The sequence below is a fragment of the Hesperophylax consimilis genome, chromosome 10 (genome assembly GCF_061612785.1).
Source record: "Hesperophylax consimilis isolate HC1 chromosome 10, BYU_Hcon_1.0, whole genome shotgun sequence".
NCBI classification, from domain to species: Eukaryota; Metazoa; Arthropoda; class Insecta; order Trichoptera; family Limnephilidae; genus Hesperophylax; species Hesperophylax consimilis.
This window is the reverse complement of record NC_142845.1, coordinates 28798084-28814326: the sequence shown is the minus strand read 5'-3', so window position 1 is coordinate 28814326 and position 16243 is coordinate 28798084. Positions and strand designations below refer to the sequence as shown.

The 16243-nt window shown below is 33.9% G+C and overlaps 2 protein-coding genes across 2 annotated transcripts in view; both read left to right on the top strand.

The window, feature by feature from the left end:
• Nucleotides 1-2112, top strand: part of LOC149420579 (irregular chiasm C-roughest protein) — a 28742-nt gene extending 26630 nt beyond the window's left edge. Inside the window, exons 14-15 of the mRNA XM_089636215.1 lie at nt 742-872; nt 1628-2112. Of these exons, the coding sequence (XP_089492341.1) occupies nt 742-859 (118 nt within the window). The 3' untranslated portion in view covers nt 860-872; nt 1628-2112. The remainder of the gene's footprint in view (nt 1-741; nt 873-1627) is intronic.
• Nucleotides 2113-4402: 2290 nt separating this feature from the next.
• Myo31DF (Unconventional myosin ID) overlaps nt 4403-16243 on the top strand; it is a 130254-nt gene continuing 118413 nt past the window's right edge. The window contains exon 1 of the mRNA XM_089636815.1: nt 4403-4611. Coding sequence (XP_089492941.1) covers nt 4523-4611 — 89 coding nt within the window. The 5' untranslated portion in view covers nt 4403-4522. The remainder of the gene's footprint in view (nt 4612-16243) is intronic.

Here is a 16243-nt window from a genome sequence, read left to right as displayed (position 1 = left end):
GTAGTTAAATACAGTTTTCCCCAGAAAAAACTTTTTCACTTGTTATCACCGTATTATTCGCGGATTTTATTTAATTAAATATTTTTAAGACTATTTCGTGATTAAACATTTAATATTACTATTTTTAAAATCATTATGAATACTTACTTAAAATAAACGCTTCGTTTCCATACAATCAAGGTAAATTAAGAAGAAAAAAATTATGAAGATAAAACATCAAAGGGTAAATTTTTCACACCCTCTCTCTCTTATACAGCTTATAAACTCAAATATTTTTTTACCTCCATTACGAAGGACAAAAACAGCATGTGAACTAATTCATAGGTACATAGATATCTTAAATGTACGATTTACTCCATTGTTTAAATAGTTCGTTTCTAAACTGAAATCAACTCAAGTCTTTTTAGTACAGGTGAAAAATGAAAAATATTTCTGCAGCCTAGTGCTAAAAGTGTCAAAGTAAATTACTTCCGATATTGATTTAAAATTAGTTGCTGAAAATTATTTACTTTAATTCTTAAAAGATTCATATTCTTAAAACAACCATAAAAAATCTTAACCATTTAAAAAAATAGTCGACAATTCCTACGCTGGTGTTCATAAAGCCATCATTTAAAAAATGTTAGAAGAGTAAATGATAACCACTTTGATACTCATATCACTAGGCCATTGTTTCATTGTTTTATTTTGCGCAATTGCGAACTATATAATAATCATACAATTTAAACCATATTGTTATAGGAACAAGGGCATGGGCCTGCCCGCAGATGCAGTTTACTCCACGTCCCGTGTTTACTCCCCGGACGCGCTCAAGGTGCGGAGGGCTGCACTCATCCTCCAGCCTCCCACCACCGTGTGACACGTGTGCCCTTGTGTGTGCTCTTCAACACCTCACTCACTAACTAACTCTTACTCTACAACACTAAACTTGTGGTATTTGGGAATGAAGGTTGATTTCATTTGTACACACTTAAAACTAACAATCTTCTGGATAAAGTTATTTATCTTTTATGGTGGAGTTAAACCCTAAATTAAGATGTTTTCAGAAATATAAATGATCAAGTAACTACTTTGACACTTCTTGTTATTGACAAAAAGATTATTAGCTAAATATTAAAGTGAAATTATTACAACACTAGTGGCGTGCAGTCTATAAATGCTGAAAAGCTGTGCCTACCCTTAGAAACACCAACCATATAAATATTTTTTTTTTTAAATACGACAAATTTCTAACCTAAATGTGTTTTTTCATGGATTTCGTAAAGATCTTGTGCGCTCATTTATTCAGATGGCCACAAAAATCAGAGGCAGGTGATAATAAAATGGCTATTTTCAGTTAGTCGCTGTACAATATTATTCATACCCGAACTTTAAAACTACATACAGCCTACCTTTGGTCATAGAAAATTCATGCCACTGTTTTCTAGCATCATAGAGAGAAAAATAGTTAAAAAGATTATTCCACAAGAGAAATTTGCATGTTCCTAGGTTTGTCATTTAGTAGTTATTTCAAAGAAAAAAAATTAGATGATTCTAAATTGACTTCAATAAATGGGTGTTCGTATTTAACCTACAGCATTGTTCTATTCGACTTAATGCTCATAAAATATTTTTTTATTTATTTCAGGAGACCGTGGATGTTGAAAAGGAACACGTATACTCTATCCTGGAGCCCCGAGTCCAATACGACGTGACCATCTCCAGACTTGGTACCCCCTCCACCCACCTGACTGTCTCCAGGCCCTTGGGGGCACCTCCTCTAATTCCCGTAGTAACACCGGAACCCCCTGGCTTTACTAGAATACACAGGTCTGGAAGAAAATCTGGAAGAAGTTCAGGAAAAAGCAACAGAACTTCTAGGCCAAAATCGCTGCAGTCATTCGATAACCCGAGATACCTTGATCATTTATTTCCGAGCACTGCCGAACTATAAATCACATGTTTTAAAATTTATTTTTATGTCTATAATAGATTAATGTCTACTTAAAATTAAAGTACTAATATTAATATTTATATTAAGTTGGCCTCCCACAACTACACTGCCATAAGTAAAAGCATGTAAAGCTATGATAGTAGATTTTTAAGTTTTCAAACGAACCTATATTTTTAACTCTAAACACAAAAAAAAACATTGCAATTATTAATACTTAAAATTGTAACAAATATATCAGACTCTCGATTCGTTTATATGTATCAAAATATGCACATACTAAAGGTGCAAATCTTCAAATGCATTTTTTCAGTTGTTTTTGAGCAGTGTAATTGTGGGTGTGTGAAGTATGTTCAAATGTATATAAGTAAATGAAAAATATAATGTAAAAATTTACAATACAACCGTTTTATTATTAACCGTTTTCATATATCATGAAATCTTTTAATATTACCTTAACCGCAAATCTTGTGAAATAATCTAATACTTTTTAGTAAAATACTAAAAAGTTGTAATACTAAAAAGTAGAGACCGAATTAAAAATATATTTACGTAATGAATTCTTAAGAAAACAAAAATCTTCATGAAAACTCACAACACACTTTCACATACTATCTGCGAATATTTCCTTATTATTATTAATTACATGACACATTTTTTAATTTCATTGTCCTAATATGCACCCACGTAATAAATGCGTTTTCGTACAACTGACTGATTCCCATAATGTGTGGAATAATTTTACCGATGGTATCATTCGTAAAATGACATCATTTTCGTTTGTCTTAAATTCTGTGTGTGATAGTAAAACAACACATATTAAAAAGGTACAAACCGTTTCAAATACTGAACGAAAGATCTTTGAATGCTTTTGATTCTATGGTACGATTTGATTTACAACAAGTGTAGTAGAAAACCAGTTTTAAAACCAGTGATGCAGTTTGACAAAATGTACATTCAAAGCGTTACATCGCTTGCGATGTATTCGAATTTTATTACTCAGGTTCAAAATTATGCTTCTAGAATTTGTCATCGTCAAAACAGGTCTTACCGGCGCGACATGTGTGCTGGGTAGTTGCGTAGGTCTAGCCGCCTGACTCACAAGAACAATCACTACTAGAGATGGTGGTACCTGAAATAGGCCGTCACTGCGGTTCCAGTTACTGGAGACAGAAATGGAACCAGTTAATTACCTTCCTCGGTCTAAACCGATATTATTCGAATACCATTTTTGAATGTTTTATTCATAGACATACTTATGGGTATCACAATCAAAATTGAAAACAGTATTCTCACAGATGCATGGATGCATACATCGAGTTACAAGTAAAACGTTCAGAAAGATTTGTTTTAATGCGCAAACTCAAAAAAGTGCCCCTGTATGTACAGTAAAAAGATGTGGGAATTATGTCACCACCCGGTTGCGCAGCTCTGAGGGGCAGGTAAAGGGGGGGGGGGGGGCTGGATTAAGGAATTTATTAATGCAGGTGTTGAAGAGACTCGGATTGTCTGAAAGAGGAAATACATAAGCAGGCTCAATTAAAATACATGTGGAACATGCCTTTATTGCGTATGTGCATTAGAGATGGCAATATGTCTGTTAACAACGAATTGTCAATCAGACAGAAAAATACAGTCAAAATGTAAATGTTTCAAAAATCCTTAAAAGTTTTCGACTATTCAAATTCGAACAACGTATACTTGTAGTCCTATGTAGGGCCTATGGATGTGAGGCGGGAACACTGACAGCAAAGTCTGCGGAACGGCTGGACACCTTCGAAAGAAAGGTACTTCGAAGAATCTTAGGAGCGGTGCGAGAGGGAGAGGCATGGAGAATCCGCCACAATAAGGAGCTATATGACATCTACCAAGCTCCCAGACTCTCTACTCATTTACGGCTCCAAAGACTAAGATGGGCCGGACATGTGCACCGAATGCCAAGCACACGTGTACCAAAGAAGGTTCTAACAGGACACCCGGGAGGCAAACGAAAGGCGGGCAGAACTAGGTTGAGATGGGAGGACGATGTCAGGAAAGATGCCAGAGGACTACTCCATGTTGCAGATTGGAAGACGACGGCCGATTACAGAGGGCGGAGGAGGCTCATGTTAAAGGAGGCCAAGGCTCGAAATGGGCTGTAGCGCCATTGAAAAAGAAAAAGATACTTGTAGTCCTTTTTTCAATTGAACAAGTAAATAAGCGTGAGCAAGAAAAAAAAATAATGTTTCTCAATGACATCACTGTAAAAATTGTATACATATGCACACAATCCTCACTGAATGTTGTTTGGTTTAACTACGATCGCGCGGCTTAAAAAGGTTGACAAAAAAATATCAAAAGGAACCGGTTCCAAAAATAGTCAGCTCTTCAGAAAAAATAATACCGGGCGATCCAGTGACATCAGTCACCGGGCCGCAAGCATGTGAACCATCTCTAATACTGCTCATTTCATTTTTAACTTGTTATCGCGCTGGCAACACTGTTCCTCGCGCGCTCGTTCGACGGTTGTGATTCAGTTTCAGTTTGACATGTCAAACTTCGGCTAAATTTGTGCGGTGTCAGTGAATTGTTAATAAAATACAAAGTTATATCATGGCCTCACAGCCAGAAGTTGGAGTGGCGGACTTCGTCCTGCTGGATGACCTGACTCCAGAACTGTTCATGGATAACCTGCACCTCAGGTAGGCTGAAAAAATACATTATACTTTTTGAATGTGCGGTTTTGATGACAACAGGTACAGAATGGTCCCTGAAACAGAGGGCGTGTCGAGAATATACAATGCAAATAAAAATACATACATTTTGCACACTTTTGTTTATGTGTTAATATTACAAGTTGTCATTTTTGTTCTATTTTAAAAATATGAACAAACTTTGAAACTTTTGTATAATTATCGTTTCATCCATAATCCACCTAAGAGGTTTTTAAGTAGTTATTTATAATAACGCCGGTTATTTAGGCATGTGCTGACCTTTTGTGTAATTTGAGAGACTCGTATGTTATTAAATGATTAACAGACCGTTGCAAAGTACGTGCGATTGAGACAAGGCTTGTGTGCCAAGACAGAGTTTTGTAGCGGTCCATCCTCTCTGCCTACCCCTTCGGAGAAACGGGAGTGATGTTATAGTTAGTTTAGTCTAAATAAGAATTTAGTTTATCGTCCATTCTGTCATGAATTACTGAACAAACTAAAAACGGTCATATATAGTTTTATCGTACATACGCGGAATCTCACCTCTACAGCATTCTTACAGCCAAAATGAAAATTTAGTTTTTTCAGAATATTTATAATAATATTACTTGCACATCATCAAAATTACTAACTTCGGTTGTCTGTGCGGACTGCGTAAATGAACTCAAATTTAAAGTGTCATTTTCGAAATTGGAACTGATTGGGTGAAGAATTCAAAGAAACGATAAAGTACCTACCTATAATGTGATTATTTAACAGAAAATTATTTTAATTCTCATTTTCAAAATTGGAACTGTTTAACTTAATTGGAACTTTTTTTTAATTTCAATAATATTTATATGAAATTAAAATAATCTTCCTAAAGAATATACGTGAAGGTATATTACAGACAACAGATAAGCACTTTTACGCTACTCTGGATTTGAAAATATTCTATTTGTAACTTACCCGTTCCAATTTTGAAAATTATTAAAATAAAATATACTGACATTATTCCTGTAATAACTTCGATTTAATAATATCTTATTCATAATATTTATTTAAAACAAATTCCATGCAGTCTGTTGATTGTTCCTTTACAAACAATTTTAAATTACGTCAAATATTATATATTTTTTACTGAATTGTCGGTGCCAAGCCAGTGAATTAATAATAATTGATTATCTGTTCAAGAAATAATTTCTATATTTAAAAATGTTTGATCAATAGACAATATCAACCGAAGTAAGATCAAATTGACCTTATTTCTGACACATATACACACCCATATTATGCTTCTATCGGTTTACATCTTCAGTGAATTGTAAGACTGAAAATTATTCCAATATAAACTTTGTTGTAAAAGATGAAAATATGTATTTAATAATTTAACCAATACGAATAACACACTGAAATTTATGTGTTAGTATAGGTACACAGATGCAGCGCTTGCATATAGCATTTTAAATTTCTTATTTGGCTTCAGAAATGAGAATTTATTTAATATCAACGGTATAAATATACCATAAACAATTCCTGTGCAATTATTTTTTTTTTAATTTTATGGAATATACTTCAAAACTTTTCGAATATTTTAATTTGTTCGAGGTATATATTACGTGACAGTCCTTTTGTCGGTAGAATAACAAGACAAAGATGCTGTTTCTCAGTGACTTTTCGCAAAGACATAAGTAGTTTTTTTAACATTAAAATAATTCCCCTTAGGGCCTATTTTATCTTAGTTGCAAGGTGCAAGGCGATGTTCCGTGAGAGTCCTGTTGGACGGGTCAAAAGGTCTCCCTCAACCATCCCGATCCGGCCTGCCACGTAGTTGGTAGACAGTTGGTCCGCCGCCAAGACCCGAATAAACTTCAATCCCATGAACCCGGGCACCTCTGCTAAGTCACCAAAGTAGCGAACCACTTGGGGTGACCTACGGCAGAGGTGTTGGTTACCCAATAAATGCTTCCCGGAGCGGCGGTACCCATACCCGCCTCACAAATTGAAAATTGTTTGGGTTGTTTATAATATTGCGCGAACTATGGTATACCAAACATTATAATTTATTATTATGATAGTAAACATATTTACAATAAATAAACAGTAGATTTTATTCTTACGGACGATACTGGTTTCCCCTTTCAAGTTTTGGGTGTTGCCATAGACCGGTGACTCTTTCGCCAGTAAATTTGTCATAACACATGAAAGTGGCATTAAATCGTCAATAATAAAATAAGTCGTTAAAATTAGTGATAAAAAATACGATAAAACATTTAGTAACAGTTTCCTGCATTTATCTGATGTTTGGTATTGATAATAAATATTATTATTTCGATGATAACGTGAATATGTTGAGCTTTTTGATGTGATTAAAAAAAGAGTTTTTATTTCATTTTTTTCGGACCAGAGTCCCACCTTTTGGAGCAAGTATGACTATGGCAACCCAATTATTGTGGCATTGTTATGAAGCTGAAAGGAGTACCTACACACAAGCCATTTCAAGTAACTTTTCAATTCTGAACGGTAGTCTTTCACCAGGATATCATTCCTGAGGTTGGCTATTTCAGCATCATTTTGAATTATTGGAAATTTGAAGGGACCCGAACACCGATTCTCGGTGCGTTTCAGCTTTTGATCAAATAATAAATTGTCATTGCCAACATTTATATATATATGGGGGAGGCTGATGACCATGCTTGTAATGTTTTCGCCTTTTCGCCATTCTTTTATTTTGTTTCAAACAATATAGAATTTTCTTCTCTCTGGGCTATGACCGATGTTTAATTTTTTTTTTTCTAAGGCTTTGCATATGTGTTCGCAGGGATGGAAAATTCCTCCCCTACAACACATAAGCCTCCATGAAAATTGGACCCTCTTCTTTGATATCTACAGAAAGCTACTTAAAGCTCTCTTGTACTATATATCTTTATAGACATATGTACTTAACTAATTAATACGTTATTTACGATCTTGAACGCAAATATACCCGTATTTATATTGTAATTAAATTCCATCAAACGTTGTGTAATTTTTTTGATTTATGATATAGGATTTTAATTACTTTCATTTTTGTGGTAACCCTCTTGGTTCTGATCGAGGTGTTGAGTTCAAAGTTGAATTAGTCTTTCTATTGCAAACCTAGACTTAAATGAATTTTCTGAATGAGCTAACTTTCCTATTGTAATTATTCTGATTCCCTGCACCCTAACAAAATCGTAGTTAAACGCTGATAAAAGATATTATACATGTTTATTTGGACAGGTAATTTAATATAACTCAAATGGTTAATTGTTAGTAAATTTGATTTTGGTGAACTTTTGTGTCTGTGTGGCACCACTCCTTTATGATTCTGCTGCTATAAGGTACATGTAAAGATTGATTTAGTAGGTTAATGTAATTAGTTAATTGCATATTTGACGAACTCGGAATAGCCCATTTGCTGGCATAATTTGGCTCCAATCCTCCATCAAGTAAACGAGATGATCGGGAGTGGACTAGAAATTTGCACAATCCTTTGACACGGCTCCTTGATTGATACCTAAGTTATCGTGTCCCAAGAAGCCTTCCACGTCATCATGTACTGCATTCAAGTTTCCCCCCGGGTCCCGATACCCCCAAATTCCGACCCCTCCTTGGACTACAATTTACTTAGGGCGAACCGGTTTCGTCCTATATACAATCATATACTCACGGTTGGTGTGGACTTACGGGTCGTGAATCCTCATTCCACGTTTAAGAGAAAATGCGAGGGTGGTCTATAAGACCTAAAATGCAAGCTGTATGCAGGTCCGCATTCTCCAGTAAACAGTACATACGAATAAATATATGTATACATACAGTTTGGGAAAGGTTTATAACTCGCAATACGAGGCTATCTACCTCGCATCCCGAGCTCGGATCTCGCGCCAAGAACTCTGCGAAGCTCTAGGTCTGGTAACCGAATATATACGTACTAATAAGGTGATACTAATAAATACTAGTAGAATAAGGTCATATTTGATAGTTTGTTTTGGAGAGCTATCGAACTCCAAGCTTTTGTTTGTTTGGTTTTGACGTTTTTATTTAAGAGAATCGTCATCTCTATTTGGTTTGGTTAATGGTCTTGTTGTAGGAGCGACCACTGCCTCCTATTGATGAACTGTATTTGTTTTAAATTTTACCTCCAGGGTTCAACATTAATTTTTGTTCATCCTATCCCGTGATTTTCCAATTGTTTCAAGTGGTTGATTGCCACATTAGAGAGTACTCGACCCTCAAATATCTCAGGCAACTGATGGGGTTTTGTATGAGCACCCAATCAATAAAATTCAAATGTTTCGTATAATTATTCGATATAAATCTGGCTAACCCGTGATTTTTCAATTGTCGATTGTGAATGATAAGTATTTGTAAGCACGCAGCTTCCAGCTGTTTCAGGTAACCAATAAAAACTGTGCGATTATCTAATCAATGGTATTCAAATGTTTCATGTAATTTTTTGATATAAATCTGGCTAACCCGTGATTTTTCAATTGTCGTTTGTGATTGATAAGTATTTGTAAGCACGCAGCTTCCAGCTGTTTCAGGTAACCAATAAAATCCTTTGTGACTAACTAATTATGGCCAAGGTCGTTTTCAAACTATGCGGTTGACCCAATTCTCCAGTGATCCTTTGTTTTGTAAACAAATAATATAAACATCTCCTGACACACTAACCTAAATGTGAGATTTGTTTATTTTAAAATTCCTTAGAAGTCATTTGTGCCTCTTTACTGATTCAGTTATGATACCGTTTATTGTGCATAGTTAATTTAAATATTTTTAATTCCTTTATTGAAGTTAAACTATTTATTTCATTTTCCGAATTTAGTAAATTTACTAGGTTAAATGAAGAATAAATATAAATATATATTTAAGTACACATATCTCTATTGTCAAAATATGTTAAAAAAGAGTACATATATTAATAAATAAATACAGAATATATGATTCTACATAGTCTGGAATATTAATAAATACATATTTTCTTTTTCAATAATATAGATATGTTCTCGGGTAGGTATTAAAAATCGCTACCATTTCGATGCTTCGATTAATAAATAAAATACATATATATAATTACAATACTCATATATATATTCTTTATATACAATATTTTATTTTATATTTATAAATATATATACAAATATACAATATACATATATTAATGTGTAATTCTTTGTTTTGTTGTTTTAATTTAATATTCAATTGATATACTTCCACTTCACAGCCCTTCTGTGTCTCCTGGGACCTGAAAATTATTTATAAAAGGAAAACTCACCCACGTCAAGGTATTTCCGGTCGGGTAGTACACAACAACCTTGATGAAGAAATCCTACCTAATTAATTGTATTTTTCAACTAATTTCAAAATAAATCTTTTCGACTATTTATTCCTATTTAATATTTTATTCTCGCTTGAATCGTATAAATTAGCTGATATTTAATTTTTCTTCCGAACGAAATCCTAATTCAGAAAACCCGTTGATTTAATAACACTTTTCTAGTTTAGACTTTTGAATGATAGCTGTTAAAATTCTTTTTCGAAATGATAGACTGATGATTAAAATTCCGGTTAAAACGACAAACACTTTTAACACTGTCGCTATACGCACGATGGATTTTAATTGAACAATTTATTAATTCTAAATTTCTTTTTATATATTTTTAAAAGAAAATTTTTTCGAATTGCGCAGACTTTTAATTATCTCGATTCTTAAAATTAATTTCTTTTCCGAACTGTTAATTTTAGAACAAAGGTTTGAGCATTTGTTATTATTTCTTTTCGAACTGTCTAGATTGTGTTTATTTTAAACTAAGACGTAAATATTTATTACTATTATTATTTTTACACAAAATTATAATCTATTTTTAAATATCAATACGCGATCACGTTCACTTTAGATTAACGATAACAAACTCTTAAATTTAATTTGAATGTTTTCACTTTGAATGAAATAATTATTTTTAAATTTTTAATTAATTCACAATTCACTTTTTGCACTTCACTTAACACTTTTAAGCACTGAGTTTAAATTATATTTATTTCCACTGTTTAACCAAATTAAACTGATTTAACAAAACTTCACTGGTGGGGTTTTCAGAATTTAGAAACTGAATTTAAGACTTCTTACAAAACTTTCTAAGTCCAGGTACTTGTTCCGAATTTAACACTTAGATTATTTCACTAGAATTTTACCAATAGACGTAGTACTGCCACGTAACAACTTTTCAAACCCTCGGCGCGACTGACCTCCTGACTGATGAGTTCCATCTTTTATACCCCTCTCAGGTTCCAAAAGACGTATCTGAATTTCTCTTGATGCTTAATTCTATCTCCTATCAACTCGTAAATCCAAACACCCCTTCCATCAATCTCGATTGTCCTCCCATAAGATGTTCTGCTTTACGGCTCTGGGCGGTAGTTAGTTTTTATCTCACAAATCTAAGTCGATAGGGTCCGAATCGGGTAAGTCTGTGTTAATCGCCCAAGCTCCCTTTGTCCTCTGTTCATACAAAAATGTAGTTAAAATCTCATGATTTTGCGTTCCTTTTTTTCTCAATTCGCGATAGGTCCGTCCTCAATAACATATATATAGATCTCAATTTTATGCATCTCGTGCGAAATTGTTTAAATCCATGCTGAAATCTTTACTACGCATTTTTGAATTTCGATTCGTCTGAATTCTACTCAATTTTATTGTCCCTTATATGGGCTTTTCCATTTTCACCAGTACATTCTCTCTTAATGCCGCAGATTTGAATTTTTCCTTATCTTCTTGGATTTTCTTTTATCCGCGACGTTTTCTTGCACAATTTCTTCTTGATTCTTATGTCATTTCTCATAACTCTTATAATTACTCATTTTCCAAGTCGTATTTATTAATTTCACGGATAAATTCGAATTGTATCGCTTTTCTCCACATGGATCATTTCCTATCTCCGTTCTTTACCCTTCCTTTTATCTTTTCTTCACTTTTCCCGATGTGTGTGGTCTCCTGGGAAATTTCATACTTCATTTATTATTAATTAATATATAGTTTTCCACACTTCTATGGGAGATATACCTAATTAGACTCTGGGATATCTGTCATTTTTATTGCCTGACCCAATCTCCGCCCAATTTTCTATCTTTCTCATACCAGGATTCACATAAAACATATGCATTGACATCTGTTTATGTTTAAAATTTTGGTACTAGACTCGTAAATTTAGTTTAATTTCAAACCTATTAGTTTTAATCTCTTTTGACTAATCTAAATACTTCCATAAGGTCCACGTTAAAGTTAATCGCTTTTCTAATCGTTTATTACCTTAACGTAAATAAAAATCATGTTCGGATTTCGATTGTTTACCCTTCAAAATATACATGAGACCGCCAACCTTTTATCTTGTTTCGACCCCTCCGTAATATTGGGTAACTCTAATATATATCTAACCTAATAATCATGAAAATGTCTACTTTTCCTGAATCTAATCTATCGATATATGTTTAATTTTACTGTCTTCTTCTAATACTCGATTTTCATTTTCCTAGAACCTTCGTAGCAGTCCAAAATCTCTGTATTATCCTTCCATTCGGTCGCCGCACTTTTCTAAAATGTCTATTTTTTTGCGAGATTTTCATTCAAAATTGATTTACCAATATGTCCGTTTCATCTTAAATTGATAACGATTAATTTCCATTGTTTCCAAAACTCTCATCTCTCTTTAGTACGATTTTTATCGAACATGACACCCTCCTTCTATCATAAATAATTGTACTACAGTTGAAAATTCTGCCAGTGATTTTCCTTCGCTTTTCCCGTCCTTTTTTATACTATCACGTTTATAGTTTTTCCATTGCATTTTCGTGTGTGTGTTTTTCAACTTGTAAAATCTTCAAAGCACTCGATTTTCTATGGTTCGCCATCACCTAAATGTCTCGGTTATTGTAAACATTTCCTAGAGTTTGTCGCCTTGAACGTCAGTGTTTATACCATAGTGCGTTCACCTCTAATTTTTGTGGGAACGGAAATGCAATTAATTATCTTTTTTAATGTCGGGTCCAAGGTTCAATCCTTTGTCTTTCGTAGACACACCCCCCTTCGTTCACTGATTGGTTACTCAAAATTTTATAGCTCTTTGTTCAGATCTATTGGTTGACAAAATTCAATATTTATTTATAGGCCTAGGAAAAGGGGAAGTACCAGTCGTCCTAGACGATTTTACGACATCTCTGCTCTCGTCCCGGAACCTTGATTTAATTTCAACTATTACAGGAGTCTACTGCAAGCAAGCTGGATCAATTCTTTCTCCGCCAGATGTCGTTAGCATGTCCGTTTTCATAAATAATTTGCATATTTTCTTGCAGCTATGGTTTATCTGTTTTTTCTTTCACTGTGATTTAAAGCCTTTCATCACAGTTCCCCCCTCTGAACTCAATTTGCTGTGGCTAACGTTGTATACTACTTTAGACATCGAAATTGTGTTCAAAATGTAGTCTAGCTTTTCTCCCCCCTTCGTTCTGTTATTCCTTTTCCTACATCACTTCCTGTTATTTCCTTTCTCTACCTCACTCTATCATTCCCTATCTCTCTCTCCATTCTGTTATTTCCTTTCTCCCCCCCCCTCATTCTGCTATTCCCTATCTCTCTTTCCATCCTGTTATTTCCTTTCTCCCCCCCCCTCATTCTGCTATTCCCTATCTCTCTTTCCATCCTGTTATTTCCTATCTCTCTTTCCATTCTGTTTGGATTGTTAACAACCTTGACTTTGAATCACATTGTACTTTCTATTTTCTTTTCGCGTAGATATTATTTTATGGAATTTTCTCTAATTTTGATAAACTCAAAATTAATCTTTTTTTTTTTTTTCTGGGAAAAAAAACACGCCCCTCGACTCGCGTGTTTAGGTGGTCCTCAACCTGGTTGGACTAAGACCTCCCTCACAATGATTCATATAAAGATTGTTTGCAATCTCGCGGTCTATTGACCAACTGAAGGGCGGGTGGTCTCTTGGTGTGCAAATAATCGTTTGTTTTGGTTTTGTAAGTATTATATTTTTGTGAAATGTATATCTTTGCACGACCTCACCCAATCCGACAATCAGTGGTATACATGTTTCATTTAAACTTTTCCAGCATTTTGTTTTTTTTTTTTTTTTCTCTTATTCGCTAAAATTTTCTTTTGTGTAATTTCTAATTGTCTTTTCATAGATCATTCAAACAAGTTGTTCTAGCCTAGGTGTTGTCCATCCTAATTTTTTTAATTTCATAAATGTTCTTAACTAACCTCCAATTTTCTCATCGTTCCTGTTTCCTTTAAAATTTATTTTTTTGAAAATTTAACCTAACCATATCGTAATTTCTAATGTTCCCTTTTTATCTTTACCTAATGTCTACTCTAAATCTATAGTTAACCTTATTTCAAGTTTCAAAAAAAAAATTCTAACTCTATGCATTGTCAATTTAAAATCTTGTTTTATAAAACGTACCCTATCCTATTTATAATATATATATTTTTTTGTTCCTTTTGTGGGTATATAGCTCCTATACGTTTTCCTTCTGTGTTCTTACTTTTCTAACAAAATTTCCCTACACACTAACACACAAAATTTTTTCTAAACTAGAAAATCAATATTATCGAAAAAAAATTTCTCTTACTCTATTAGTAAATTAGAATATGATTGTCGCTTATTAAAAAAAATTGTTCACTCAACCTTAAAGACTTAAGGACGACCCGCCCCTCACAAACAAACTGATAGTCTAATATTTTAGTAATTTTTTCTCCCTCCCTCCTTAAATTATATCGTATCCTAACATTTTTATTGGTATTTCTCAATCGTTTGTTTATTTAAAGTTTCAAATATTTGTAAATTTCGCATTTTATTCGTTGATTTCCACTATCTCTAAACTCGGTTTTTGTTCCTTATTACATGTATAATATTTCGCTAAATGAATTGCGCTATAATCTCCTTTTTTTTCCCGAGTTACCGGATCAATTAGCGTATACGTGTTACTATAAACTTCTGACCCAATTACATAAGGTCCATCGTAAAGCAGATTGAATTTTTTTATTTCTTTTTTGAGTAGGTTTTATTGTGTAAATTTTTTCAACTTGACCAGGGTCCCAATCTCATAAGTTATTAATCTTTTGTTGAGATTATAGTATTTCTGTCGATTTGCAGCGCTTTTCTCTAAATTTTTCCGTGCTGCTAATCTTATTTCATTTATTGTTTTCGTAGATTTTCCGCAGCCTTGAGTATACCTGTCTAAACTATAAGTTGGTGATTTCCCAAAAGCTATTTCATTAGGTGAGAATCCTGTTGAACAGTGTATCGAATTATTGTAGGTTTGTTCTATTTCTTTAAGGAAAGCCGCCCACTTGGTATGTTTTTCGTGACAATAAATACGGAAGATTCTACCTAATTCTTTATTCACGCGCTCTGTTATGTTCGGTCCGGGATTTCGTATTGAAGTATGTACGATTCGTATGCCCATCCTATTTAAGTTGTTTTCCCATTTCTTCGATGTAAATTGAGATCCGTTGTCAGTTAACAAAGCATCTATTTGTATTGTTTTATTAAAATCCTCTACACAATTTAACACGGTCTTAGTACTTGCTATCCTCAATTTATATAATTTTACAAATCTACTGAATGAATCTTGGATCACGAAAATGAATTTAACCCCTCCTATTCCTCTCGGTAAAGGTCCGTATAAATCTGCCATAGCTAATTGTCCTACTTCTTTGGTAATTATGGATTTACTCGGCCCTACAGTTGGTCGAATTTCGCGCTTCGCCAGCTGACATAGGTGACACCCTCTCACTATGCGTTTTATATCTCGGTGCATGCCTGGCCAATAATACCTATCTCCCAAAGCTGTCCCTGTTTTAAAAACTCCTCCGTGTCCAATTTCTAAATGTATCATTTTTATTAGTTCTTCAGTCAACTCTTGTGGTACTGCTAACACCGTTTTGTTTAGTCCTGTTGTGTAATATAAAGTCTTGCCTATTTTTTTGTAATTTTTCAAATACCTATTAACATCTTTTGTCGGCGGCCCAAATTTTCCCTTGCGCAAATATCCGGAAATTTCTCCCAAAAATGTGTCTTGTTTTTGTAGTTCAGTTATATTTTCTAAAAACAATCTGTTGTCTACCTTTCACTGCAAAAGCTGCTATCTCTGGGCACGTGTTTTTCTCCTCCTGTACATTTTTTGCATCACAAGAATAACGAGATAAAATATCAGGCCCTATATTTTCCTTCCCTTTGACGTACTCTACAGTGAAGTTAAATTGATTTAAATATAAAATCCACCGTGTTAGTCGGCCACTGTACATCTTCCAGCTCTTTAAAAATGTCAATGCTTGATGATCCGTTCTAATTATTAAATGTACTCCTCTTAAGTATGTCTCAAATTTATGTAAAGCATATATTATCGCCCATAACTCTTGTTCTGACGTGGTCCATTTCAACTCCGGTCCTCTTAAAGCTTTGCTAATAAATCCTATAACGTGGTGATTCCCTTCTTCATCCAACTGATATAATTCTCCTCCTATGGCAAACCCCGAACTATCTGTCTGTAAATAATAAGTACTATTTGGGTCATGATGATGTAAAATAACTGTCTCTAAAAATAATGT